General features: G+C 37.0%; 1 protein-coding gene across 1 annotated transcript in view; it reads left to right on the top strand.

Annotated features, from left to right (window-relative positions):
• Positions 1–26,839, top strand: part of DUSP16 (dual specificity phosphatase 16) — a 93,418-nt gene that overhangs the window by 24,910 nt on the left and 41,669 nt on the right. The window contains exons 2-3 of the mRNA XM_081311329.1: positions 19,998–20,590; positions 21,633–21,771. Of these exons, the coding sequence (XP_081167455.1) occupies positions 20,363–20,590; positions 21,633–21,771 (367 nt within the window). The 5' untranslated portion in view covers positions 19,998–20,362. The remainder of the gene's footprint in view (positions 1–19,997; positions 20,591–21,632; positions 21,772–26,839) is intronic.

The following is a 26,839-nucleotide window of genomic DNA, read 5'->3' as shown; positions in this document are numbered from 1 at the left end:
AATAGAATTGTGTCCTGAAACAGAAATATGTGTGGACATACTTAATTTATGAATAAAATGTTACTGTACAGCAGTATGAAAGGAAAGATGATTCAGTAAATGATCCTGGGTCAATTGCATATCCATATGGAAAAGTAAAACTAATTTTGACTCCTCCCTTACATCATACATAAAAATAAATTCTAGGTCTGTTGTTAGATCTAAATGTGAAAGATTTTGAAAAGCTTCTAGAGCTGCTTAACCATATTAGTCATAAAAAACAAAACACTACAACACTGACTACTTCAGATTTTCACAAAACAAGGACATTCTACCCATAATCTGGATATCAATACCAGTAAAGCTAACACTGATTTAATCGTTCTGTGTAGATCACCATTGAATTCCAGTGAATTATGACGACATACTGACCAAAATAGCTAAAAATTAAAAATAAACAAATTGAGTGTAGTGGTGCATACCTGTAATCCTAGTTACTGATGAGGCCAGGGTGGGAGGACTGCTTAAGGTCATGAGTTTGAGATGATCATGGGTAATATAGTGAGACCCCTGGTTCAAAAAAACCAAACCAAACAAACAAAAAGTTCAAAAACTTGAAAATACTAAATGTCAGCAAAAATGTAGAGCAACTGATTTTTCCTGCTTATGCTTTGAGGGAGATGCTGCTGAGTAGAAATAACATCAGTGTAATCTTACCAGAGTTATAAGGCCTGGAAGTCTCTTCTGTGCCTTCTCCTCTTTGTGTTTGTTATTTGTTTGAGGGGAGGGGACTATGTGTACCTGGGGTCTGAGGAAGGATGAACTGTCTTCCCTATTCTTTCCTTCTGTTAAGTCATTTCTGCAGTGAAAACCAGCAGTCCGCGATTCCTGAAGATGGATTGTGCCTTGTGAAGACAAGTGGCTCCTGGCAGGAAGCAGCCAGCCTTTAGGGATCATCCTCTTCAATGAGTAGAAATTTGCTGGCAATGAGGTTCCCCTCCCACTTCTTCCAAACTTCCCTTGGCCAGAGGTTATTTGTGAGTACAAAGACACTGTGTAGCACCTTAAGGAGTTGAAGTAGGAGACATCCAGAGTAAATATATGTAGTTCAGGTAGATTTATCACTACCTCCTTGACTTCCGGACAGTGCCTCTGGAAACTGTTTCTTTCCCACTCTTGCAGTACTATCACGGGAATCTTGCAGTTATCTACGTACAAATCTTATTTCTTTTATGAAATGCCCACCAAATTTAGCGGACCAAAAAGCCTTATACTATACAGATGCTTGAGAACAGTTGTATAAATGAACCACAATTAGATGTGCTGAATGTACATTTTTTTTAAAATATTTTTTTTTAGTTGTACACAATACCTTTATTTTGTTTGTTTATTTTTATGTGGTGCTGAGGATCAAACCCAGGGCCTCACATGTGCTAGGCGAGCACTCTACTGCTGAGCCACAACCCCAGCCTGAATGTACATTTTTTAGCCTAGTGTTTCTTCTCTTGGATATCAGTAAAATTTTATGAATAAAAACTGACTCCATTTGAATAACCCCCTCTTTAAAATAAATAACTATTGGCCCAAAGTTGGGAAAGGTAGGGAGTCCTTTCTTTGATGTGATATAGATTGACTAGAGGCCCCAATTCTGGTTTCCATCATCATCTTATTTAACATTTACAGAATGGGACTAGAGTGAGGAATTTTGAAGGATCATATGCCCTTGTAATGGTGATTAGCTTTTTTTTTAATATTTATTTTTGTTTTTTTTTAAATGGACACAATATCTTTATATGGTGCTGAGGATTGAACCCAGTGCCTCACGCATGCCAGGAGAGTGCACTACCACTTGAGCCACATCCCCAACCTGATTAGCTTTTAATAAAGGGAAATTCCTGGGATGAAGCTATTTATTTAACTTGCATACGCTGGTAGATCTGAATTCTATCTTGTTTCCTCTCAACCTTTAAAAGTCTTCTTGTTACACTTACAAAAGTGTGATTCACCTTATATCTGCATCTAAACAATGCTGTAAAGAACGTCTGAAAATTAGATTTTGTCAATCATGAACTATTTTATTAAGCCATTAGGGGATTCTGGCCCAGCATATTCTTCTGGTTTTGTTGCATATCATAAGTGAATTGTTTCACTGGTTTATTATTATTGAATTATAGGGGCTATAACAATGGATAACTCATCTCTTACCTAAAAAATCTATTTAGAACTCTTACTTCCAGCACATATTATAAAACATGAACCTAAAGTAATAAGTCAGATGAATCACAGTATTGTGTGACCAAATTGCTTCTCCCACCTGTTTATGTGAAAAATACTAATGCTTGGTTCCCACTCTTAGAGATTCTGAGGTTTGAGGTACATTGGAATATTTAAGAGCTACCCAGGTGAAACCAAGTTTCAAAATTACTGATTAGTTAATAATAAGTTATTAATCCTCTCCTGAGTTTTAGCAGATGTTCAATTTATAAAATGGTATTCTTTTACATGCTTTAATTACCTTCTTGTATTCTTTCTGTGACCGAATGAAGTAGACAAGCTTTTGCATCCAGGGTTCCTTCTCCTTTACTAGTGATCTGTGATGGCTGTTGCCTCACTCTTAGATTCTCTGCTTCACATCTGGCTTTTTCCCTGTAACTTTGCCAAGGCTGGCATTTTGGTGAAGTCAGCCTTCTTCATATCCACATGCATCAAATGTTTAAATGGGCACATTAGTTTTCATCTTTGAAATCCATTGCTTTCCATGTTTTTCAGGAAACAGCTTAAAATTTGCAAAATGTTTGATAAGCCCTATAGGGTTGTAGAAACATGATTCTCTAGAAGTTCTCGTCTCTCTTCCACCACTGATAAATGTGTGATTTGGGAGAAATACTTAACATTTTGTAAAAGGGACAATATTAATTTATCAAATGACATGTAGTAGACTAACTGGAAGTTCTTCAGCAATGAGATTTTGATTATCTCTGACTTCTATTCCAGCTTTTGTACCTTTATGTCCCCCAGTGAGAGACTGAAATCAGGTTTTGTCAACTGAATAAATATGAACATTGAGAGAAGGACCAAAGCTGTCTTTGGGATAATATTTTTCATATTGCCTGATCCTGTGAGCTCCTGGGATATTTTTTTAAAAATGTAAACTTACAATTTCTATTCTAGACCCAAGAATCAGTCTTCAGAGGTGGCCTACATGGACATTTTCATCAAGCTCCTATGTGATTCTTGTGATCAGACAAAAACAGGAAATTGTTGTATATGAAATTGAGCATAGTCGATAATCAGTAAATGAACACACATCTGTTTCCTTAACCCATGTTTTTTTCTTGGAATCCTACAAATTAGGTAAGGTGCACAACCCCAGAATTAAAACAACCACCACTATTTGTAAGGGAAAAAGCCAAGTGTTTCTTTTATTGAATGTAGAGGGCCTTTGGATCTCTTGTTACTTAGCATTTTGTGGTACTTAAGTTTGTTGATAGTAAATGCCCATATGTTTCTTTTAATCCTACTTGAGAATATGTTCGGTGAGGGACTCAACAGGGGAGCTTTGTGAGCACTATTCTTAGGGTCTTTGCCATGGACTGTATTTTTGATAAGAAGGTGAAATTAGATGTTTTAGTGTTTAAGCCATTGAGCTTCATAATGGACTATCTTATGGTCTGCTTTATGTTAAGTTTCACTTGTGGCAATCTTATTGTATTTGTAATGATTTTGTTTCTACTTTTTCATCTGGAAGAGGAACATTGCTCTGTACCGAACTATATATACGTATATTGCTTTTTATGGAATACATGTGAATGAATACCTTGTACCTTATAGCATGCTTATCATAGGGTTTTGTAATTACATTTAAAATTTTTCTTTAGTATTTTTCATATTAATGTTCATAGGAGGATGAATCCCATGATACTATATTAAAACTCATATTGTTTAATTACTTATGCAAATAATTTTTATTAGTTAATTCAGAGAATAGGCCCTAGTACTTCAATTTCCACATCTTCCTCAGAACAGCATGAGCATGACATGAATTATGAGTGATTAAAGAATTTGGGGATTAGGAGTATAGCTCTGTTAGAGCATGTGCTTATTAGCACATCTGAGGCTTGGGTTCAATCCCCACACCACATATCATTATTGTTTGGATACTAGGTGTCCCCCCAAAGTTCCTGTGCTAATGCAGGAATATTCAGGAGGTAGAATGATTGCAAGAATATTCAGGAGGTAATCAGCTTATGAAACCTAATTCATTCATCCTAATTTGAAAGGACTAACTGGATGGTAACTATAGGTATGTGGGGTGTGGGTCACTGGGTTCATGCCCCTGAAGGGTGCATCTTCCCTGTGGCCCTTTCTCCTTCTCTTTCTCACTGCTTCCCAGCTGTGATGAGCTGAGAAACTTTCTTCCTCCATACATTTCTGCCATGATGCTCTGCCTTACCTTAGGCCCAGAGCATTGGCATTGACTGACTATGGGCTGCACCTCTGAAACCATGTGCCAAAATAAACTTTCCTCCTCATCAGGTATTTTAGTCACAGTGATGTAAAGCTGACTAACACACACACACATGGAAAAAATGTATAAAATACATATATGTGTACCTATACATGTGTTTATATAAAATATGTTTCCTGTTATGAAAGTTTTGTGTATACCTATATACACACAAAAAAAAAACAACTTGAAAATTACAGAAAGATATGTAGAAGAAAATCATTGTGGCAACATTCAGAGTCCATTTCTGTTTATATTCTGATTTACTTTATTTCAGCCTTTTATTATGTCTAATTCTTCTGGTTTATATATAGTGATCTAAGAAAGCTTGAACCTGCACATAATGCTTATTTTGCTTTTATTAGCTTATAGGAGGTTAAAATATTTCCAGATGTTATTATGATTGAATAATTTTATAATGTAGTCTACGTGGCCATTCTCCATGAACATGTCACTTCAGTCCCCACACCAAATACTGTTTTCGTTTGGATATAAGGTGTCTCCACAAAGTTCCTGTGCTAATACAGGAATATTCTGACATAGGAGACTTGTAATTATGGGTTTCCTTATTTCTCTTTGGAGTTCCTTCTCTATCAAGTTTGTGTTAAACTGAAAGGAGAATCATTGGCTCACCCAAGAAAGTTATTTAATAAGGCCATATTTGTGCCAGTCATATAGACTGTCTCCAGTGTCTTGGCTTTTTCCTTTCTTGTCAGGTTTTATAGTTAGGCAGAGTCCATTCTTAGACAACTAAAGCCCTCTGGGCTGTAGCTAGGCTCCTTATTTCCATATTCTTCTTATTTCAATCCATTGTAAATAGTTACTCAAGTGAAATTCTTCCTCACATTATTTTTATGAAGCTTACAGTGGCTTCAACGGCTTTAGCCTTTCAGCATGCTTTCTTAGCTGGCCCCTTCCACCACATTTTATTTTTTTACTCACTGGTACAATCTGTGCTTCAACCAGGAAAATCTGTGCACAACTTGCTCTGCCTCTACCTTTGTTCATATATTAACTTTATTTGTAATTTTTTTTCTTGTACTCTCTGGAAGTTCATGTCCCTTTTTTCCCTCAAAATACCCCTTGAAATTTACATTTTCCCTAGAAACTTCTCTCTGACTTACTGTACATACTTCTAGCATGTTTTTTTTTTCTTTCTCTTTTTGGTACTGGGGATGGAACCAAGAAGCACCTTACCACTGAGCTACATCCCCAGCCTTTTTTATTTTGAGATAGAGTGTTGCAGAATTGCTTAGATCCTCACTAAGTTGCTAAGGTTGACCTTGAACTTGTGATCCTCCTGCCTCAGCCTCCTGAGTTGCTGGGATTACAGGCATGTGCCATCACGCCTGGCTTATGTTATCTTTTTATATTTTTTTCAAAATGTTATTTTTTACCTATTTATTCAGTTAATGTTGGAGACTTTGTCTTGTTTTTCCACATTGCCATACATTGGTTTTGAAGCCTAAGTTAATTAAATTTAAACCAATGCAGATGCTGGTGTTTTTCAGAGTGGGAAATTAAGACTTGGGTAGAAAGGTGTTTGTTGCTGCATGTGGCATGCCTGAACCTAATCTTAAGGATTTATAGAAATCAAAGTATAATACAATGTAAAGATGACAGAATGATGTCTTTAAAAAGGAAGAAAAACAAAAGAATAGCAAACAGAAATGCCAACCTCTCAGACTTTCATTGCAGGGCAGGTGTTTTGTGGGAAATCTTTACTTTCTTTGGACTCATTGGTATTATTATTTTTTTTATTACCACCAGAGATTGAGACCCTATCTTTTGAGATAGGGTCTTGCAGTGTTGTGAAGGGCCTCATTAAGTTGCTGAGGTTGGCCTTGAACGTGTGATCCCCCTGCTTCAGTCTCCCAAATCAGTGAGATTACAGGAATGTGCCTTCGCACCAAGCTGGACTCATTGGTATTTATTTTCTGTGAGATATAATTCATTACTGTTCATTTTACTATTCAAATTATTTGTGAAAGCCTTTAAAAAAACTTAACTAATAGAGTTACTGGGAACTGACATAGGAGACTTGTAATTATGGCTTTCCTCATTTCTCTTTGGAGTTCCTTCTCTATCAAGTTTGTGTTAAACTGAAAGGAGAACCATTGGCTCACCCAAGGCTGGTGGGAGAAGGAAGAGGGCAGAGCAGAGAGCAGAACTGCTGACCCACGTGCCAATCAGACTTTTTTGTTAAGCCATTTTTGTCCACATGTACAGAGGTCATGTTCCAGTTTATGAATTTGAACATTAGATTATAAAATAATTCACAAGTTCATTTTCTAAATGACCTAGTGTGGAAAAACCCTGAGAATTTGTGTCTTTGTGCAGGGAGGCAGACAGAAGACAAGATAGAGCCCCAAGGGCACATCCCTACCCCCTTCAACTAGGTTGCACCCCCTGTAGTTTCTACCACCTCCAGTAGTCCATTCAGCTTTGACTGCGTTGATGATCAGAGCCTTCATATTACAATCACTTCCTAAAAGCCTCACCTCTGAACATTGCTGCATTGAGGACCAAGTCTTCAACACCTGAGCCTTTGGGAGACATTCCACATACAAACTTTTAACACTTGTTGTAGTAACAATACATCAAGGGCCTTGTCAGTTTCCCCCAAAACAAAACAAATCAGTGATAAAGGCTTAACCTTAGGAAGAAGTTCTGCTATAATCATAGAGAAATTAAGAGGAATTTAAAGAAGAAAAGGGGTGAGATGGGGAAGCACAGCTTCTAGGAAAAGACACAAATTGCAATTGGATGATGTGATGGGGCCAAATTGTGATGAAACAAGAATGAAAATTACTTGTGGAACAAGTAATTGAGGGACCAGAGGATTTTCCAGTTCCCATCTTGGGATGCTTTGCCAGCCTTTTGTCTCCTCCTCTCTTGATGTTGATTCTCCAGCCCTGGACTTGGCTCTGTCTCTGAGGACCTTTGCGGTTCAGCTTCCTGATGCCACTAACTCTCAGTGCCCCAGAAGGGAAGTGTGAAGACAGATACAGGGATTTAGTTGCACAGCTTAGGATCCTGGAGTTGAGCAAACAGTGATGCTATGGCCACCAACTTCCTCTGCCACCTGGCCTCCCTTTCTTTTTTCCTTAAATGATACAGTAATGAGTCCCAGAGGAGGCTCCTGTATACTATGGGGCTGGCAGAGAAGAAGTTGTTTCAGAACAAGCCTTGGAAATCCCCTACCATAAAAGGAATAATCTGTTAACAGTTGCCATGATGGTTGTGAAACTATTAATGTCTTAGAGTTGCCTGTTTAATTTATGTTTTGTGGGACATTAGTTTTTTTCTTTCTTTCTTTCTTTTTTTTTTTTTTTTTTTTTTTGGTGATGCTGGGGATTGAACCTAGGGCCTTGGTGCATGCAAGGCAAGCAGTCTACCAACTGAGCTATATCCCCAGCCTGGACATTAACTCTTTAACATGACTGCTTAATGATCAAATCAGCCCTGGTACTCTCCTATAATGGCACTTTAAGCAATATCGTAAACTTACAGCAATATCTTCATATTTTTAGTTGAAACAATCCTCAGTTGTTAGTGATGACCAGGTTCCTCATTTTGCAACTACGAAAATACAAGCTTGGTGATGTCAAGTGATCCATCTATATGCCTTAACATGTTAGTAGACGAGTTAACTAGGAACAAAGTCTCCTGATTCATAGTCCACAGCAGTCTTTTTTTTTTTTTTTAAAGAAACAGTACACCATAAAATCTCATTTGTTTTTAATTCCTAGGATTAGTTTTGGTTCCAAGGAGCAAAGAATCTGAGCAGGCCTGGACTACAGATGATTGGCCCAAAAAACTTGGGAGAAGGAAGCCTGTGGGGTAGAGTTTTTAGTGATTGTATTAACTTTTGTAGCTTCTGCTTTTACTGGTAGTGGAGCTGAGCAAGGGGCCTGCATTACCCCTGGGCCTGGCTGGTGTCCCATTTTTGAGGCCCCAGAGTTATTTTTAGCCCTAGGGCCTTGGAAGCAGGTGTGGTCTGGGCTTGAAGGCCATGCCTGGAATGTGTTCAAGCCTTGTTGTGCATGTCTACTTAGAAGCTGACAATAGTGACCTAAGCCTTTTACATATATTTTGTTGGAGGAATTTGTACTTTTCCAGTGAAAAGTTATAAGTTACACTGAATTGCATTTGTGATGCCTTAAGCAAATTTATTTTGGAAACTTTATCAACTGAAACACAATTTAAGAGTATTAAGAATACAGTAATTATGAAACAATTAACTGTACATTCTTTGGATATAGAAGAAAGCTTTGTATTAAGAGTCATACCTTAACTGGCCTCTTTAAAAATTCATGTTAATAGTCACAAGTGATTTAATTTTTGATGGGCTGGGAGTGTAGCTCAGTAGTAGAGCATATGTTTTGCATATGCAAAACCCTTGGGTTAATTCCTTGAACCAAAAACATTTAAAAATAAAATTTAATTTTCACATTATTACCCCCCCAAACCTTATTGCTATTTAAAAGAATGTTGTTTTTCTTTTTTTGTGTGTGGTGCTAGGCATTGTGTGCTAGGTGTTTTCTCTATCACTGAGATGTACCCCCAGCCCTAAATGAATTCTTTTTTTAAAAATTTGTTCTGATTAGTTATACCTGACAGTAGAATGCATTTTGACACATTGTGCACAAATGGAGCACAACTTCTCCTTCCTCTACTTATCCTGCCCTATTCCATACTTTTCTCAACAGTTCTAAGAAGAGGAATTACAGCAGGCCTGGTGCTGGTATCTGGTCTGTTTATACCATGCCCATTACTAATGCTTTTTAAGCTTTCCGAGGTTATGGAAAATAATATAAAAATTATTTGTAATCACCTAAGTAAAGCTATACTATGTTTTTTGTGCGTATAAAATATATATATCTACATCCTATGTGTTTATACTTAGTGGGTATTTGAGGTTCTACTTTATGTAACTGTTCTGTGCCCTGATTTACTTCTCTTTTATATATCATGACCCTCCCTGGATGTCAAAAAGTGTGTGCTCTTAAGACGTTAACAGGCAACCATCATTTTTGAATGTTGCATGGTAGTGTGTTGAAGGATTTACCATAATTTTTAATTAACTTAGTCCCCCTTCTTAACACATATTGGCCTTTTCCAATATATTTCATGTGTGTTTCACCTGAAAAGTGAAGAAGTTTCTTGTAAGTCATTTTGGAATTATCTTTATAAACCATTTAGAAATTATCTGCAGGAGAGAATATAGTGCAGTATTATAGTTTTACTTATTTTGTGAGATTTGAAATACATAAAATTTTGGGATATTAACTATTATAAACTTGGACTCTTGTGGAGATGGGTGAGAGGTTTGATATTTGTGATTTCTAATTGTATTCCATTGCTTTCTTCTAGAGCCTTTGGAAAAATTATAACCTCTCTCCTGTTAGACTGTGTTCTAATTATCCAGACATTTGCACTGATCTTAGTACTCTTAGTAATCTGTGCACGAAAGTACACACATCTTTCACATAGTAGATCTTTTTTTCCCCCTGGGAATGAAATTGGTAAAGGTGGTGCATATGGATGAAGATTATAAATTTACATTATTGTTACCACCTCTGGTATACAGTAATCTAACTTAAAAGTCCTTGTGTTAAATATTTGATCCACCTTTTGACCAAGACACTAGGAAAGCATTTTTATTATTCTAATATGAAGATCCTTTAAACTACTTTCTTATGTAGATTTTTTCAAACATACATCTTGCTTAAGATGTCATCGATATTTTACTATATTCCATACTACAAAATCAAGACTCTCATTATATAAACCTTTGTGGGGTTGGAAGAGTTGTACTTAACGTTCATAGTAATTTTTCTTGTTACAGTATTTCTTTTCATTATTTTAGCCAAGAAATACACTAATGTAGGAACCATAGCTTTTCCCTTTGAGGTGGTAAAGGAAGAAACTGCTGAACTTTTGTGTGTTTCTGTGTATGTGTTATGTATATTAAAATATTAAAGAATCAGTTGCCTGGAAATGAATAATTTCCAATATATAAAATTATCGTTCTGAAGAAAGACTGAATATCTGCCTCATCTTCTATTGGCATTTGCTCAAATTGGCATTATTTTGGTTATTATATTTGTTGGTCTCAATCAAGACTTTGACATAGTGAGAGCTAGTCTTCTAGGTATCCATGTAGCTTGCTCTCTCACCTCTCGGGAATCTTTACTTCAATGATATCATCAAAGTAAGGCCTTCTCTGACTATTTTAGTTAACCTCCTCAATACCCCTTCTTTATTTCCTGCTTTATTTTTTCTCTCCATAGCACTTAACCACAACCAATCACACAGGATGTTGTTTTGCTGCTGTTGTTGTTGTTTATATGTATCACCTATAGTTTGGATTTTGTTTACCTATTATTTTTGTGGTGCTGGGGACTGAACCCAGGCCGAGCACATGCTAGGCAAGTGCTCTACCACTGAGCAACACTCTCAGCTCTATAGTTTGGATTTTGATTATCCCTCAGAGGTCTATGTGTTAAAGCCTTATTCCCCAGGGTGGCACTGTTGAAAGGTGGTGGAGCTTTTAGGAGGTGGGGCCTACTGAGAAGTCATCAGGTCATTTGGAGTGTGACCTTGAAGGGGATTGTGGGACCTCAGTCTTCTGCCTTCTTTTCATCCATGATGTGTGATCCCTTTGCTGCACACTCCCAGCCATTGCCTTCTGATATGCTCACCAGAGGCTCGAAGCATTGGATCTGCCCAGTCTTGGACTGGAAACTCCAAAACTATGAGCCAAAATAAAACTTTCTCTTTATAAGTTAATTATCTCAGGTATTTTGTTACAGTACCCTGTCACTAAATTAGAAGCTTTATGAGGGCAATTTTTTAACCTCCTTAATTTGTAACTAGGTAATACATTTATAGTTGTAGATTATAATGAGCAATTATTGTTTATTGTTGCATTTTCATGGTAGTGCCTGGCACTTATTAGGTGCCCACATAACTACCCGTTAATTGAATGAGTTACAACAGTCTGACATGATGAAGAAAACTAGAATGCATAAGTTGTCCCCATCTTGACTCTGTTTGGCTTGCTCTGAATCTCTCTTCTCCTGTTTCACACCTACCTTTATCATAAAAATCTTTCCAAGATACTTTCTGTTCAGCTCTGAGATTAAACCTGTTTAATTGAACATGTTTCTTCTCACTTAGTGACTCTATCCAGGGATTTTTCCTTTCCTCCTCCCTAAGACTACCTCTATACTCAGGCTCTTCTAGTGGGTAGGAGGATCCTTAGTTTTGGGTCAGGGCACCCAAAAGGAGGAGTCGGTTAAATAGAAGAGTCAGGGAGCACTGGGTGCAGGAAGGGTGTGTATAGGATAGACATGTAGTGGCAGGGGAAAAGAGGAATTTAGGGAGAGAAGTAGGAGAGCTCAGATTAATCAGGGAATGGAGGCTGATGAAATGGGTGAGCGTTGATATGCAAGAAGCAGTAAGTACACTGAAGGACATGGACTTCAGTTGATCCAGTACCAAGAACATGGTGCTCTTTGCTGGCAGAAACTCAGTGAAGGCTTCTACAGATCTGGCCTTTGCATGGACTGGCCTGTGTCTAAAAGTAATGGCATTGTATTATAGCCAATCTTTGTAGGTTGGCTGCTATTCCAGCTTTCATGTGTGGGTCCTTGAGATATATGTAAAAAGCCTGAACTTCTGGTCAGTGTGGTGTATCGATGAGAGGTGGCAGGTTTTATCATGCTAATTGTCTCCATGTGTAGTACTATCTAGACAGCTTTGGTTTGGTATATTCCATTATTGCCATCACTAGTCAGAACAATGTGTCCTCAAGTTTGGGTAAGAAAATATGGTCAAGACACTAGTAACCAAAACAAATTATGTCATTGCTGTCTTGGCTTTGATGAAGGTATTTTTTTGTTTTGTTTTCAAATGAAATTTATTTCAAATTTACAAAATTCAGCTGTCTGAATTTCTTAGTCTTCTATTAAACCACAGCATATGAGGTAAAGTTGCTTTAGCCACTGTAGAATTAAGAAGGTTGGTGCTTGTGGTGTTGTTGCCTGCCTCAAGACTGCATAGCCTACTGTTTTTTTTCTGCTTTAGATAAGTTCATTTTTTTTTTCTGTTATTGAAAGTTGGTATTTAGTATTTTGCTGAAAGGCTGTTTGGTGTATTTTGTTGCCTGTTTCTTCAATTTTATTTGAGGGAAAAAATTTAAATCGGGCTTGTAATTAAACAAAAGTAAATTTCTCACCAGATTATATCCTTCTCATAAACTCTCTGAGAATTGGAAATTGAGCTCTAGCCCAGTCAAATAGAGCTAAATCCCTCTCCTCATAGAATAAGTCTTTGAAGCACCCCATAGCATAGGATCCTTTTCCTTCTCCTGAGAATTTCTTTTTGTAAAAGAAAATATTTAGAATGGAGGTGTGCCCATTTGAGCAGGAACCCCTGCCTCCTTATGGATCCCTTGTTTCAGACTATCCTTTGAAATGTATGGAGCCTTGTCCCTTACCCCACCTGCTGTGGGCCTCAGGAGTGTGTTTTTTAGGTCAGCAATGCCCAATGGCGAGGAGCTATTGCTCTTGGCCAAAAATAATACAAGGGTAGAAGCAAAAGAGACCCCCCCTTTTTTGAGTGGAGTGTATCTAGTGTCAGACTGACTGACTTAGAAGTTAGGAGGGTGTGTGTTAAATTGAAAAGAAAAATGTCTTATCTGAGAAGATGAAGATGTTTAATAGAATTATTTTAAAATCTTTTTTTTTTTTTTAAATCCTGGTTGGGCACTAACTGAAGGCAACAAGCAAACAAAACATCTTTTCCCTTAGCTAGTTAATTTAATGGCAAATAATTGATTCTTTTATAGTCAAATTTTAGATTGTTCTTTTAACTAAAGCAGGCTCCCCTTGTTCTCATTATTAAAATAAACTTCTCAAACTTAACTAATTCAGTAGAATACTTCATTGATAGACTGTATTTTTGCAAAGTTGGATATAAAGTGAATTTCAATACATAAAACTCCAGTGACTGCCATTTCAAAGTCATAGGTATATTTCCTTAGGTAACTGAGTAGAATCCTAAAGCATAAAATAAATTACATATAACAACACAGAAAAGCTTTAAAGATTGTATATCCAATTAAAATTCCATTTTTAACTTATTAATGTTAAATGCTATATAGTAAAACATAAGTGTCCTGCTCAAATGTAAAATATACCAGAAATGGCATTTCTTTTTTTTAATTTTTTTATTGGTTGTTCAAAACATTACAAAGCTCTTGACATATCATATTTCATACATTTGATTCAAGTGGGTTATGAACTCCCATTTTTACCCCAAATACAGATTGCAGAATCACATCGGTTACACATCCATGTTTTTACATAATGCCATATTAGTGACTCTTGTATTCTGCTACCTTTCCTATCCTCTACTATCACCCCTCCCTTCCCCTCTCATCTTCTCTCTCTACCCCATCTGCTGTAATTCAATTCTCTCCCTTGTTTTTTTTCCCTTTCCCCTCACAACCTCTTATATGTAATTTTGTATAACAATGAGGATCTCCTTCCATTTCCATGCAATTTCCCTTCTCTCTCCCTTTCCCTCCCACCTCTCCTCTCTGTTTAATGTTAATCTTTTCCTCATGCTCTTCCTCCCTGCTCTGTTCTTAGTTGCTCTCCTTATATCAAAGAAGACATTTGGCATTTGTTTTTTAGGGATTGGCTAGCTTCACTTAACATAATCTGCTCTAATGCCATCCATTTCCCTGCAAATTCCATGATTTTGTCATTTTTTAGTGCTGCGTAATACTCCATTGTGTATAAATGCCACATCTTTTTTTTTATGAAACGACATTTCTTACTCTGATTTTGTTTTTGATCATTTTGTTATACTAAAATGTTGTGTCTTAATCCCTGGGTAAATAATTTTAAATACTTTATTTATGAACATGGGATACTTTGCAATTATTTCTTGGGTAGCCCTGGTTAAGTTAGTAGTCTTAAATATGATAAATATTGCCTTATTGACTTTAGGGTATCATTTGAGAGAGTGAGTTTCCTATGAATGTATACTATCTCATTTTAGCTTTAAGTCAGAGTAGTTATAGATGATGTTTGCTTATCAGGATGCCATAAAATACTTTGACCCTCTGAGCACATTGTTATTAAGTACTCTTTAGCTTTTAGGTACCCTGGTAAACAGCTGATTGAACAGAGGTAATTCTAGGGTGTATGGGGGAATTGTCTGTTATACATGTTTTATTTAGATATAAGGACACATATGAAAGACCCATGGATATATAAACTGGTTCATTTTCTGATAAAATGTTGAAAAAAATCAAATTGGAGTGTTGAGTGAGAGATGCAAAAACTGCATATGCTGTGTAACCATTTGAATAGAGGAGAGGAAAAGAATATATATTTGCTTTAATCTGTATTAATTAAAAAAACTTTGGAAGAAATCAGAAAAAATATTAACAGTGGTTACAATTTAGAGGGCAAGATTGAGATCTGGATAAGGATTTGAGGAACATTTTCAATATATTCATTTTTCATTTAGAAATTTGTTGAAACTTCAATATATTTAACAAATATAACGGACACAAACTGTACATATGCATGTTACACACATATTTTAGACTTTTATTTTTCTAATCATATGACTATCTGTTAAAAATGGGAATAAATTAGTTATAGCTTTAACAGTGGGCTAAGTAAATGCAAAACCTGTTTGCCCTGGATTTTGTTATGTGTAATTGGACCTTTATGATTCAGTCTAAGAATCTAAGAACTTCTTGTAGAAATTTTGGTTAAGGTTTGCTTGGTGATGTTGCAAATTATAAAATGTTTTCTTGTCATCTTTTAAATCTCACTTGGTGTAAAAGATTTTGAAAACAAAACGGTCACAGACAGGTCTCTGATCTTGGAGTACTGACAGTCTTCAGGTAAATGGAGAAAAATTTTAGAGCTGTAACCAAGGATGAGTATATTTTGTTTATTTAGTTGTAGTTGGACATAATACTTTAATTTTTTTATGTGGTGCTGAGGATCAGACCCAGGGCCTCACATGTGCTAGGCGAGTGCTCTACCGCTGAGCCACAACCCCAGCCCCTTAACCAGAATTCTTAATAAACAAGGTTAAGGCCATTGTTACCTCATCCTCCACAACCCCTTGGCAGGCTGTGCCTCTCGCATAATTCATTTAGGACTACAGAAAATCAGACATTGGCCATGAAGGTGTACTAGGAGGGCTCCAGCTGGCCTCAGCACAACACTTGAAAGCATGTAACTTAATTCTCACTTCACTTTGAATCCTTTGCTTCAGTTATGTCCTCATCTTAGAGTCAATTTGTGTCTGTCACTGCTGCCTGGTTGTCTGGGGAGGAATGATCATTTTCTGCTCTGCATAACTGCCTGCAGAAGGGAGCAATGATGATAGTTTCCCAATCCAACTTTTGCATGTTTTCTGTTTCTCTCTCCTTTTGTTCCTTGATCCGCTAACCCAGATCACTGCTTTGTCCCATCCGATTTTATCATCGAGAGGAGCCAATCAGACCCAGAGACTCAGTGCCATTGTTGGAATCAACTTGCTCTTGTTCTCAGATTTCTACTTTCTGTGCCACCCAGGCACCCTTGTGGACAAGTCAAGTTATTCTTTCCCAGTCCAGTTCCATTATGGGATCAGGCACTTAGGGAAAAACTGGGTAACCCAGTAGCAGAAGTCCTGATTTGGGAGTCAGACAATCTGAGTATAGGACCTTACTTTGCAGTGAATGGTGTCACCGAGCAGTCAGGATTTGACAGATGCTTGGTAGGTGCTTTGTGAAAGTTTATTAGTTGATTAGCTAGGGCTTAATTATCAAATTCTCTGCTCTAGTTTTTTCCCTTGAAATTAGAGATGACTATGTACCTCATTGATATAAAGCTATACTAAAACTAAATTCATTAGTGTAATGAAATTTGTTTCCTGGAAGACAAGACATGGTCACATAATATATTAAATACAGCTGATTTGTAAAATGAGTGTATAAGAAGATTTCTCAGGTGCCTTCAACTCCCATGTGTCAGACTCTGTGAGAGAGGTTGCAGCTGCACTGTAGCAGGGTAAAATTATTTCTGGTTTTATTTGCAGTGTGATACCTTTTTAAAATTCCAGAGGTAAGCCAGCTTTGTTCACCAGTGCATTTAGAACATTTTCCCCTCCCTTTTCTATTTGATGTGTAGTTGTTTTTTTACCTATAAATTTTAAATAAATTATATAATTTTTTCTCTTTTTTTATTGATTGTTCACAACATTACAAAGCTCTTGACATATCATATTTCATACATTAGATTGAAGTGGGATATGAACTCCCAATTTTACCCCAAATGCAGATTGCAGAATCATGTCGGTTACACATCCACAATTTTACATAATGCCCTATTAGTAATTGTTGTATTCAGCTACCTTTCCTATTCCCTACTATCCCCCCTCCCCTTCCCTCCCATCTTCTCTCTCTACCCCATCTACTGTAATTCATTTCTCTCCTTGTTTATTTTCTCATTCCCCTCACAACCTCTTATATGTAATTTTGTATAGCAATGAGGGTCTCCCTTCATTTCCATGCAATTTCCCTTTTCTCTCCCTTTCCCTCCCATCTCATGTCTCTGTTTAATGTTAATCTTTTCTTCCTGCTTTTCCTCCCTGCTCTGTTCATAGTTGCTCTCATTATATCAAAGAAGACATTTGGTATTTGTTTTTTAGGGATTGGCTAGCTTCACTAAGCATAATCTGCTCTAGTGCCATCCATTTCCCTGCAAATTCCATGATTTTGTCATTTTTTAGTGCTGCGTAATATTCCATGGTGTATAAATGCCACATTTTTTTTTATCCATTCATCTATTGAAGGGCATCTGGGTTGGTTCCACAGTCTAGCTATTGTGAATTGTGCTGCTATGAACATCGATGTGGCAGTATCCCTATAGTATGCTCTTTTAAGGTCTTCAGGGAATAGTCCAAGAAGGGCAATAGCAGGGTCAAATGGTGGTTCCATTCCCAGCTTTCCCAGGAATCTCCAAACTGCTTTCCAAATTGGCCGCACCAATTTGCAGTCCCACCAGCAATGTACAAGTGTACCCTTTTCTCCACATCCTCGCCAGCACCTGTTGTTTGACTTCATAGTGGCTGCCAATCTTACTGGAGTGAGATGGTATCTTAGGGTGGTTTTGATTTGCATTTCTCTGACTGCTAGAGATGGTGAGCATTTTTTCATGTACTTGTTGATTGATTGTATATCCTCCTCTGAGAAGTGTCTGTTCAGGTCCTTGGCCCATTTGTTGATTGGGTTATTTGTTATCTTATTGTCTAATTTTTTGAGTTCTTTGTATACTCTGGATATTAGGGCTCTATCTGAAGTGTGAGGAGTAAAAATTTGTTCCCAGGATGTAGGCTCCCTATTTACCTCTCTTATTGTTTCTCTTGCTGAGAAAAAACTTTTTAGTTTAAGTAAGTCCCATTTGTTGATTCTTGTTATTAACTCTTGTGCTATGGGTGTCCTATTAAGGAATTTGGAGCCCGACCCCACAATATGTAGATCGGAGCCAACTTTTTCTTCTATCAGACGCAGAGTCTCTGATTTGATATCAAGCTCCTTGATCCATTTTGAGTTAACTTTTGTGCATGTCGAGAGAAAGGGATTCAGTTTCATTTTGTTGCATATGGATTTCCAGTTTTCCCAGCACCATTTGTTGAAGATGCTATCCTTCCTCCATTGCATGCTTTTAGCCCCTTTATCAAATATAAGATAGTTGTAACTTTGTGGATTAGTCTCTGTGTCCTCTATTCTATACCATTGGTCCACCCGCCTGTTTTGGTACCTGTACCATGCTGTTTTTGTCACTATTGCTCTGTAATATTGTTTGAAATCTGGTATCGCTATACCGCCTGATTCACACTTCCTGCTTAGAATTGCTTTTGCTATTCTGGGTCTTTTATTTTTCCATATGAATTTCATGATTGCTTTATCTATTTCTACAAGAAATGCCGTTGGGATTTTGATTGGCATTGCATTAAACCTATAGAGAACTTTTGGTAATTTTGTCCTCAGAACAATTTCTTTTTTTTTTTTTGGTGAGGAAACAAGGCCACTATTACATCTGTATTTTGTAGGTGAGGAAAATGGTTTAGATAGGTTATATTATTTGTTCAAAGTTGCATAACCAGTAAATGTCAAGGCCACTTCTCAAATTTGTAAGTATAAAATAAGAAAATATGACCCAAAGAAGTTTGAAGACTCTATCATCCTGATCTGAAATCAGTTAATCAGATATTTATTTAGAGTCTTAAATTGTTTTTGGAACAAGGAGGGTTTTATTGTAATTCATAAATGGATCACCTTAGATTTATAGCACAGTGGAAATAAGAAATGTAATGCCAAATCTTTGCCATCAATTAGTTTATCCTTTGATTGGATAATGGTTGAATGTTGGTTGAATGTCAACAGTAGACACAGTTTAATGTGGCAGATGATTTCTTATAAGCAGAGATGGATCAAGGGAAATAGGAATCAGAGAATATTGAAAGTCAGGGTCAGGTCCAAATCATGGGCACCAAACTCCAATAAATGTTAATCAGGAAATCATTGACTACAGGCATTTGGTAAGAACAGGGGAGGCACTGGGTCCATCTTTAAAGGTTCTGTTTGTTTGGGTAGCTGACTTAGAGTACCTGGTTAATGAATAAAATTTTCTAAGGCTGGAAGTCATTGATTCTCTTGAGGATGAGGCACAAGAAGGTAAAGGGTAAGTTTACCACAGATCAAGGAACTCTGGGTGTCTAGTTAAGCTCACAGGAAAGAGACAGACCAGGATCATAGCTTTGAGACTGCCTCCAGTGGAGCTGGGTGCATCACAAGTCCCCAGCAGTTAGTTGCACAGTTGCTATAACAAGCATTTCAGTGTTTTTGTCCTTCTTCCTTAAAAGGTAGCTGAAATACAATTATCCAACCTCCTATTTTCCTCCCTCTTCTCTAGGGGTTGCTTTTTGCAGCCTGTAGTTTGTGCACAACCCCCCCCCCCCCACTACCACCACTCATCACAGTAATTCTTAAGTTATCAGAAAAGATTTTTTTGTCTTGATAATATGGAATTGCTAACTTGGTCCTAGGCTGTTGTAAATGCTCTTTTCAAGAAATAGATAAATAAAATGGAAGAAACCCAGTTGAACTAATAATACTTCAAGCTGTTCTTTATAATTCTTTAATTTTATACAAATCATTTATTTCTGGTCTCCAGGTGATTCCAATTCATGAATATTCATGTTTTCTTGAAGTTTTTACATTTTGAGGTAAAGTTGAATTATCACTAGCATGTTTTTTTCTCAAAACCATACCTATCCTTTTTGTTCAAATAAAATAGCACACTAATGATGGATTTAGATTAATGGAGTAAATATTATGAATCATATACCCTCTCTACTCTGATGTTTTTTTCTTTTTTTCCTGACTCTACGTTTTGTTTTCTTTCTTCCTTCCTTCATGTAGGCTGTCAGTCCAGTGTAAAGCTGTTGGAGCGAGGGAGCAAAGGTAAAGAATGATGTAATGCACTGGCTGCCCCAAAGCATCTTTTGTTGTGGAATGGTTATTCCAGTCATCTCTCGATGAATCAAATGTGAGGGGCTGCTTTGTGGAAGGAGTCCTTTGCAAGAGCACATCAACGGGAAAGAGAAAGAGACATTCAGTTGGAGGGCTCTTGCTGAAAATGGGTTTAACTCTCCTTTTGCCAGTCACCACCAGCCTGACCTCATACATTTTTAGTACAATGGAGTGGCTGAGCCTTTGAGCACACCACCATTACATCATCGTGGCAAATTAAAGAAGGAGGTGGAAAAAGAAGACTTATTGTTGTCATGGCCCATGAGATGATTGGAACTCAAATTGTTACTGAGAGGTTGGTGGCTCTGCTGGAAAGTGGAACGGAAAAAGTGCTGCTAATTGATAGCCGGCCATTTGTAGAATACAATACATCCCACATTTTGGAAGCCATTAATATCAACTGCTCCAAGCTTATGAAGCGAAGGTTGCAACAGGACAAAGTGTTAATTACAGAACTTATCCAGCATTCAGCGAAACATAAGGTAAAGACTTTCTTTTTTTGCCTTTTTAAAATAAATGGACACACTACTGGGGAATAATTGTTAATTGAAGCTTCTTTTTAAGTGGAGAAAGTAATTTGAAGAAGTTTTGGTTGAATAATTTGCAGTTGAATTGTTAAATTTAAGAATATTTAAACTACACAGAAGAGTTAACTTTCTCTAATTTGGACAGGTGTTGTGTTTCCCTGTTAATGTTTGCTGAAATTGTTTTCTCAATTTAAACATTTTTGTACTGACTACAAATTCATTGAAAAGTAAGTTATTCTTTTCAAGTGCTTTAGAAAAAAGTAGGAACTAATTATTAGAGGTGCTTTTTTTATATTTGATAACATTTACTTGTGATATTGGTCAAGACTTAGGGGTATTATGTTTGGGGAAGTTATTCCTGAAATGCTGAAATGGCATCAATGTGATAGGGAAGGCTATTTCTTTTCTTCAAGGATAAAAAATGAGCTTAGCTTTTAATTTTAACAAACAGCTGATTTCATGGTTGTGATGTAGGAACGATTTAAAAATATTTCTTTAGGTCAAGGGTTACTATTTTTTATTTTGCATATTATTTGTTTTTTTAACTTTACTATTTTATAGTGTCAAGGATTTAAAACCAAGGAGTTTTGGGCACATCTACACAAAAATAGCATCAATTTTTTGCCTTTTAAAAGTTGATTTTTGGGGGGCTGGGATTGTGGCTCAGTGGCAGAGTGCTCACCTAGCACGTGTGAGGCTCTGGGTTGGATCCTCAGCACCACATAAAATAAATAAATAAATAAATAAAATAAAGGTATTGTGTCCAACTAAGAAATAAATAATTTTTTAAAAAGTTGATTTTTACAAACATTTAAATCATTTGTGTCCTAACTTTATTTAATATATTGACTGCATCTCATTTTTTAAAAATTATTAATTGAAAACAGAATCATTTATTTGATTCAGCATCAGTAAATGTGAGATCCTATTCTGCCAGGGGTTTATGAGATTGTTTTTCTAGCCTTCTTTCCTAACAAGCCTTCTGTTTGCATTTCAGGTTGACATTGATTGCAGTCAGAAGGTGGTAGTTTATGATCAGAGTTCCCAAGATGTTGCTTCTCTATCATCAGACTGCTTTCTCACTGTACTTCTGGGTAAACTGGAGAAGAGCTTCACCTCTGTTCACCTGCTTGCAGGTAAGGCTATAATAACAATGAAAAGGACTTGGAAATTCATTGAACTGTATGAGTAAACAGTATTTCACAGCTCAAAGTACAACTGTGGTGTATAGAATGATTTATAGCTTTTGATTGTTGTAACAGTTCCACTTAACTTGAATACTGTCATTCTTCCACATTGGGCAATGTACTTTTGAACTAGCTGAAATGCCTTTAAAAAATATTTTTTAGTTATAGGTGGACACAATATCTTTATTCTATCTTATTTTATTTTTTTAATGTGGTGCTGAGGATCGAACCCAGTGTCTCATGCATGCTAGGCGAGCATTCTAACTCTGAGCCACAACCCCAGCCCTGAAATGCCTTTTCATTGAGTGTTTAAGTGCCACATAGATCACTGTGCCCATATGGACAGTTCAGAGCCAGTTGCTTCTGTCTGGAGATTTTTTCATTCACCTGTGATATAAGAACAATAATCTACATCTCAGATCTTGTCATTAGTGTCCACCCCTGTGGCAATAGCCAAACCAATATTACTGTGTCAGACTTATTAAAAGTAGATTTTTTTCTTGATATTAGGGAAATAGGAGAGAATATATACAGAATATATCTTTTAATTATTAGGGGGACTGTTTTAAACCTTATTTACATCTGTATTTTTATTTTGTTTTTATAATTGGCAAAAAATTCAGTAAATGCTAAGCAAGCAGCTATTTTATAAAAAAACATAGGAAACCAAATATTTTATAATGTCCTGAGGGAGAGCAGTGTGGTAGTTCCATCTCATAGAATTCCAAAGCAGACTGTTCTTTTTCTTGCTTCCCCTGTTCTGTGGACCTTACTGAAGTCCGTTCTTTCACTTGCACTCACTCATGGAGTGGGAAATAGTTTGCCAATGCACAGTGCCTTGCCATAAAGCTGCTGTCAGGCAAATTCAGCCACAGTGATGGCAGTAGTTGTTGGTGTGTTAACACTTTTTAACGGCAGATTCAAATAAGATTTCTATGTCTCCAGTTGTTTCTCATAAGCTTTTGTTTCGGTTCTCTAAGAACAAGGATAGTTTTTTCAGTTCTCAGATTATCTATAGCTGTACCTTTAATTTATGTTGTGATTCTATTTAATCTCTGAGTATCCTTAAGTGAAGTTTGCTTGTTATAAAATACAGTTTATAGAATTTTGTGACTGAGAATAATAATATTCTATATGCTAGTTTCTCACAGGGGCTACTATAAGTTATAAGGTCACTGGAGATGATTTTCATGTTGATTCGTCCTCTTTCTCTCTTTTTTAGATAGCATTCCTTTATTTTTATGTGGTGCTGAGGATCGAACCCAGTGCCTCACACATCCTAAGCAAGCACTCTCACTCTGTCACAGCCCCAGCCCCAGATCCTGTCCATCTGGACAGGCAATTTTTTTGGTGCTGAGGTTTGAACCCAGGGCGTTGCTCATGCTAAGCATGTGCTTTATGAGCTACCTTCTCAGCCTGATAGAAGCTCTTTTAAAGGAGTATAAGTGTGTTAAATATGACAACTGTTAGTTCCACTAAACCCTTTTGACAAGTTTACACATTCATTTCATGCTTTTTTAAACACTGTGTGGGATTTTACTTTGGAATTTGTGAGACCAGGGTTTTTCCTAAGGTATTGCCTAAATGTGCTTTGTTCTACCCGATTGGTATCATTATGAGATACCTTTTCCTTATGGGAGGTTCTGATGGGACAGCTTAGCCAGGCAGCACCCTGCAGAGGAGTGAGCTCATGTTGAGTTTCTAGGACAGGTGTCATAACTTCTCATATGCCCTTTACTTCCTTTACCAAAGAGCATTCTTTTATTTTCTGGGACAGTTCTTATCATTCATGTGTAGCTTTGATTGGGCAATAAGGAAGAACAAGGATGTAGTTTGATTTGATTAGTTTAATCAACCCTAAGGACACATGACATGACTGAGCCAGGACACCCTGGTATCCCCATTTAATGCAGGAAATATTTTCTAGGCCTGAACAGATTCACTGAGATAACTTGAAGAACCACATTGACTGTATTGTCAGTCCCATACCCCCATCCTCATCTGTGGAATCTTGTATTTCTTTTAGGAGATAATTTCTAGTTCTAAATTACCTTATTTGGGATTTTCTAAGCAGTCAGGTCTCTCTTGGCACCTAAGAGAAGGGTTCTGGATGGTTAAAAGCTTCCCCATCTAGCCGAAAGCCTCTGACCAATGGGAATTCTCTTGGTGAGTCAATCTACTGCTCAGAGTAGATAGAAAAATTGGACAAAATAAAAAACAATGTTTGGGAAGGTGGGACCATCAATTCTTGGGAACCTGTTTTTGTTTTTTGGCCAAGGTCCAACTGCTCAGAGAACATGCCAGGAATGTGAGAGACAGGACATATTGATAAAAGTTTCTTAAATGTTTTGCTTGGAGATAAATATATGAATGTGGTAAAGCATGCTAGTCTCTCACAGGGGCTACTATAAGTTATAAGGTCACTGGAGATGATTTTCATGTTGAGATGATTTTCATAGGGGCACTATTAACTGCCCCTATGGCTTCAGGCAGTTAGATTTAAATCTATCAACCTTGTACCGATATGATAATTGGAAGACAACATGGTTTCTTAGAATAATTTTTCCATCAATTTAGAACTTTTAGTCACCTTGAAAAGAAGGAATGCATGAGCTATGTGAGATGGCTTTTATGGTCATTAGATGTAGAAGTGAAGAGTTTGTGGCCTGAGATCTACTCATGCCCTCAGGGCTTTCTTACTAGTACAGAGAAGGGGAACAAACAAACTCTCTAAGAAATTGAAAATAGTCTGTTTTTAATAAAACATTTTTATTAGTTATTGATGGACCTTTATTTATTTATTTGCTTGTATGTGGTGCTGAGAATCAAACCCAGTGCCTCACACATGCTAGGCAAGCACTCTACCACTTAGCCACAACTCCAGCCTGAAAATAGCCTCTTAGTGACCTCTGTGTCCCTCAAACAAGAGGAGACACAGACTTACCTTCAGGACATAAAAAGTGAAGGCTTACTGAAGGAAAGGTCATGGATACATGAAAGCTCTACTGGAATGCAGTGGGATTATTTTCGTGTTTAACAGACCTTATTATCTTCATGTAACCCTCAAGGCCTAGCACTTTTGTATGTTTTCAATAAATATTTGACATGTAGATTAGCTTATATGCAGATTTTATGAATTTCACAGTATATATATATACACACACACACACACACATCTATATATTTGTATATATATATACACACATATATGTGTATATATACATTTCACAGTATATATGTATGTCAAGTCATTACATTGTATACCTTAAATAATACAATATTTTACTTGTGAAACCTCAAGAAAACTTGGGGAGGGGGGACAGATGCTATTTTGCTCATGGGTTGCCACATATTTGCTACCTCTGCTTCTAAGTCTCATTTTGTGTAATGTTGTACAGAGTGGATCATCTTTTCTCCAATTGCTACCTTCTAGTGTGGTAAGCCAGTTTATGTCATTTGCCAGGTACCAGTGGCTAAGACACAAGGCCCAAGACTGTCCTTTGAAAAAAAAAAATGGACTGCAGAACCGACTAGTATAGTTCCTTGCTTCTTCATCCTGATGTTTTGCACAAGCCAAACAAAAGTACTCTAGATGACAACAATAACATCAGTCTTCCCTTATCCCCCAATTGTGTTGTGTGTGTTCCAGAGAAATACCAGTTCCCAGCATATTCTGCCTTTTTACTCAGTCTCCTGGTATATGATGGGTACTTCTACAGTTGGGCTCTAAACTTGGCTTTAGGAAATGGGAATAATAGAAAAGCAAAAGGCTTGCCCCTGCTCTTGAGAGTCTAGTGATTAATCTGAAGAAACACAGTCATGGTAAATTGGATGAAATAAAGGGAAACATATGATCTGTGCTAAATTGCATGATAAAGTTAGTGATAAGGGATAGTTCAGTGTAGTCTGCAGAAGCTGAGGAAAGCTTGATTAAGGCAATGGAATTTTAATTGAACCAGGAAAGATGAGTAAGATTTTGAGTGGGGAAGGGATCCTTGGCATTCTGAAGCGGGGGAAAGCATGATTAGAAATGTCAGGAATGAACATACATTTGAGGGGGTTCTCCATTAAGAAACCAGAGTAGTTTTTTTGTAAAAAGTAGAGAAGAACTGAGACTAATTACTAGATCACCAGATCTTTCCTTTGCTAGGGTCTGAGAAGTCTTCCTCTTCTACCAACTAAGGCCAACATTGTATCTACCCAGACTGCCCTAGGAACTTTTACCTGGTTTTCCTCACATCTTCTATGTTACCACCTTCCAGTTCATTGTTCACACTATGCCAAAGTGATATTTTTACTTTTTATTTTATAGGGCTTTTTAAAAATATATCTTATTGTTTTGTGGTGCTGGGGATTGAATCACAGCCTCAAGCATGCTAGGCAAATGCTGGATCACTGAAGTATTTTCCCAGTCCTATTTTATATTTTTCAAGTATTCCAGTATAATGTGCATTAGTTCTCTTAATTATAAAATCTCCACTAACTCTCAAGGCCCTGCTGATTTCTGCCTACCTCTCTAACTTCCTGTAATGCCACTTTACATTCTCAGTTGTTTCTCTGTTTGAGCTTGTTTGTCCCAACTGCTATAAACCTGCATCAGTGAGCTTTATTGCTCCTCACAGAGGCTCTCTCCTTTGCCGAGGGTTTTCTTCTTCTCTTATCTCTTAGATTTAGTGCAGTTGTTAAGCCTTGCCTAGCTATTAGGCAAAGTTGGTTTCCATTCTCCTTTGGGCACCTATGATAATTAGTTAACTATTCATCTAATGAATTGGTTAAAATTTGTCCCACTAAACTGGGGGCCTTTATCTTGGTCAACACTGTCCTTATTACCTAGAACTGTGTCCAGTTCACAGTAGGTGATCATTAAATGCTTTCTGAACTTACATGTTGAATTTCAGTGGTTTCTAGGGTTTGGTTGACTGAACAGGTATTCCTTTTCTTCCTTTACTGCTCTATGAAATCTTCTCTAAAACTTCAGTTGGCCAAAGAGGAGGACTACTGATGAGTAGAATACACA

The sequence above is a fragment of the Spermophilus citellus genome (assembly GCF_964194105.1).
Source record: "Spermophilus citellus genome assembly, chromosome: 10".
NCBI classification, from domain to species: Eukaryota; Metazoa; Chordata; class Mammalia; order Rodentia; family Sciuridae; genus Spermophilus; species Spermophilus citellus.
Note: the sequence above shows the minus strand (reverse complement) of the source record. Positions and strands in the feature narration are given on the sequence as shown.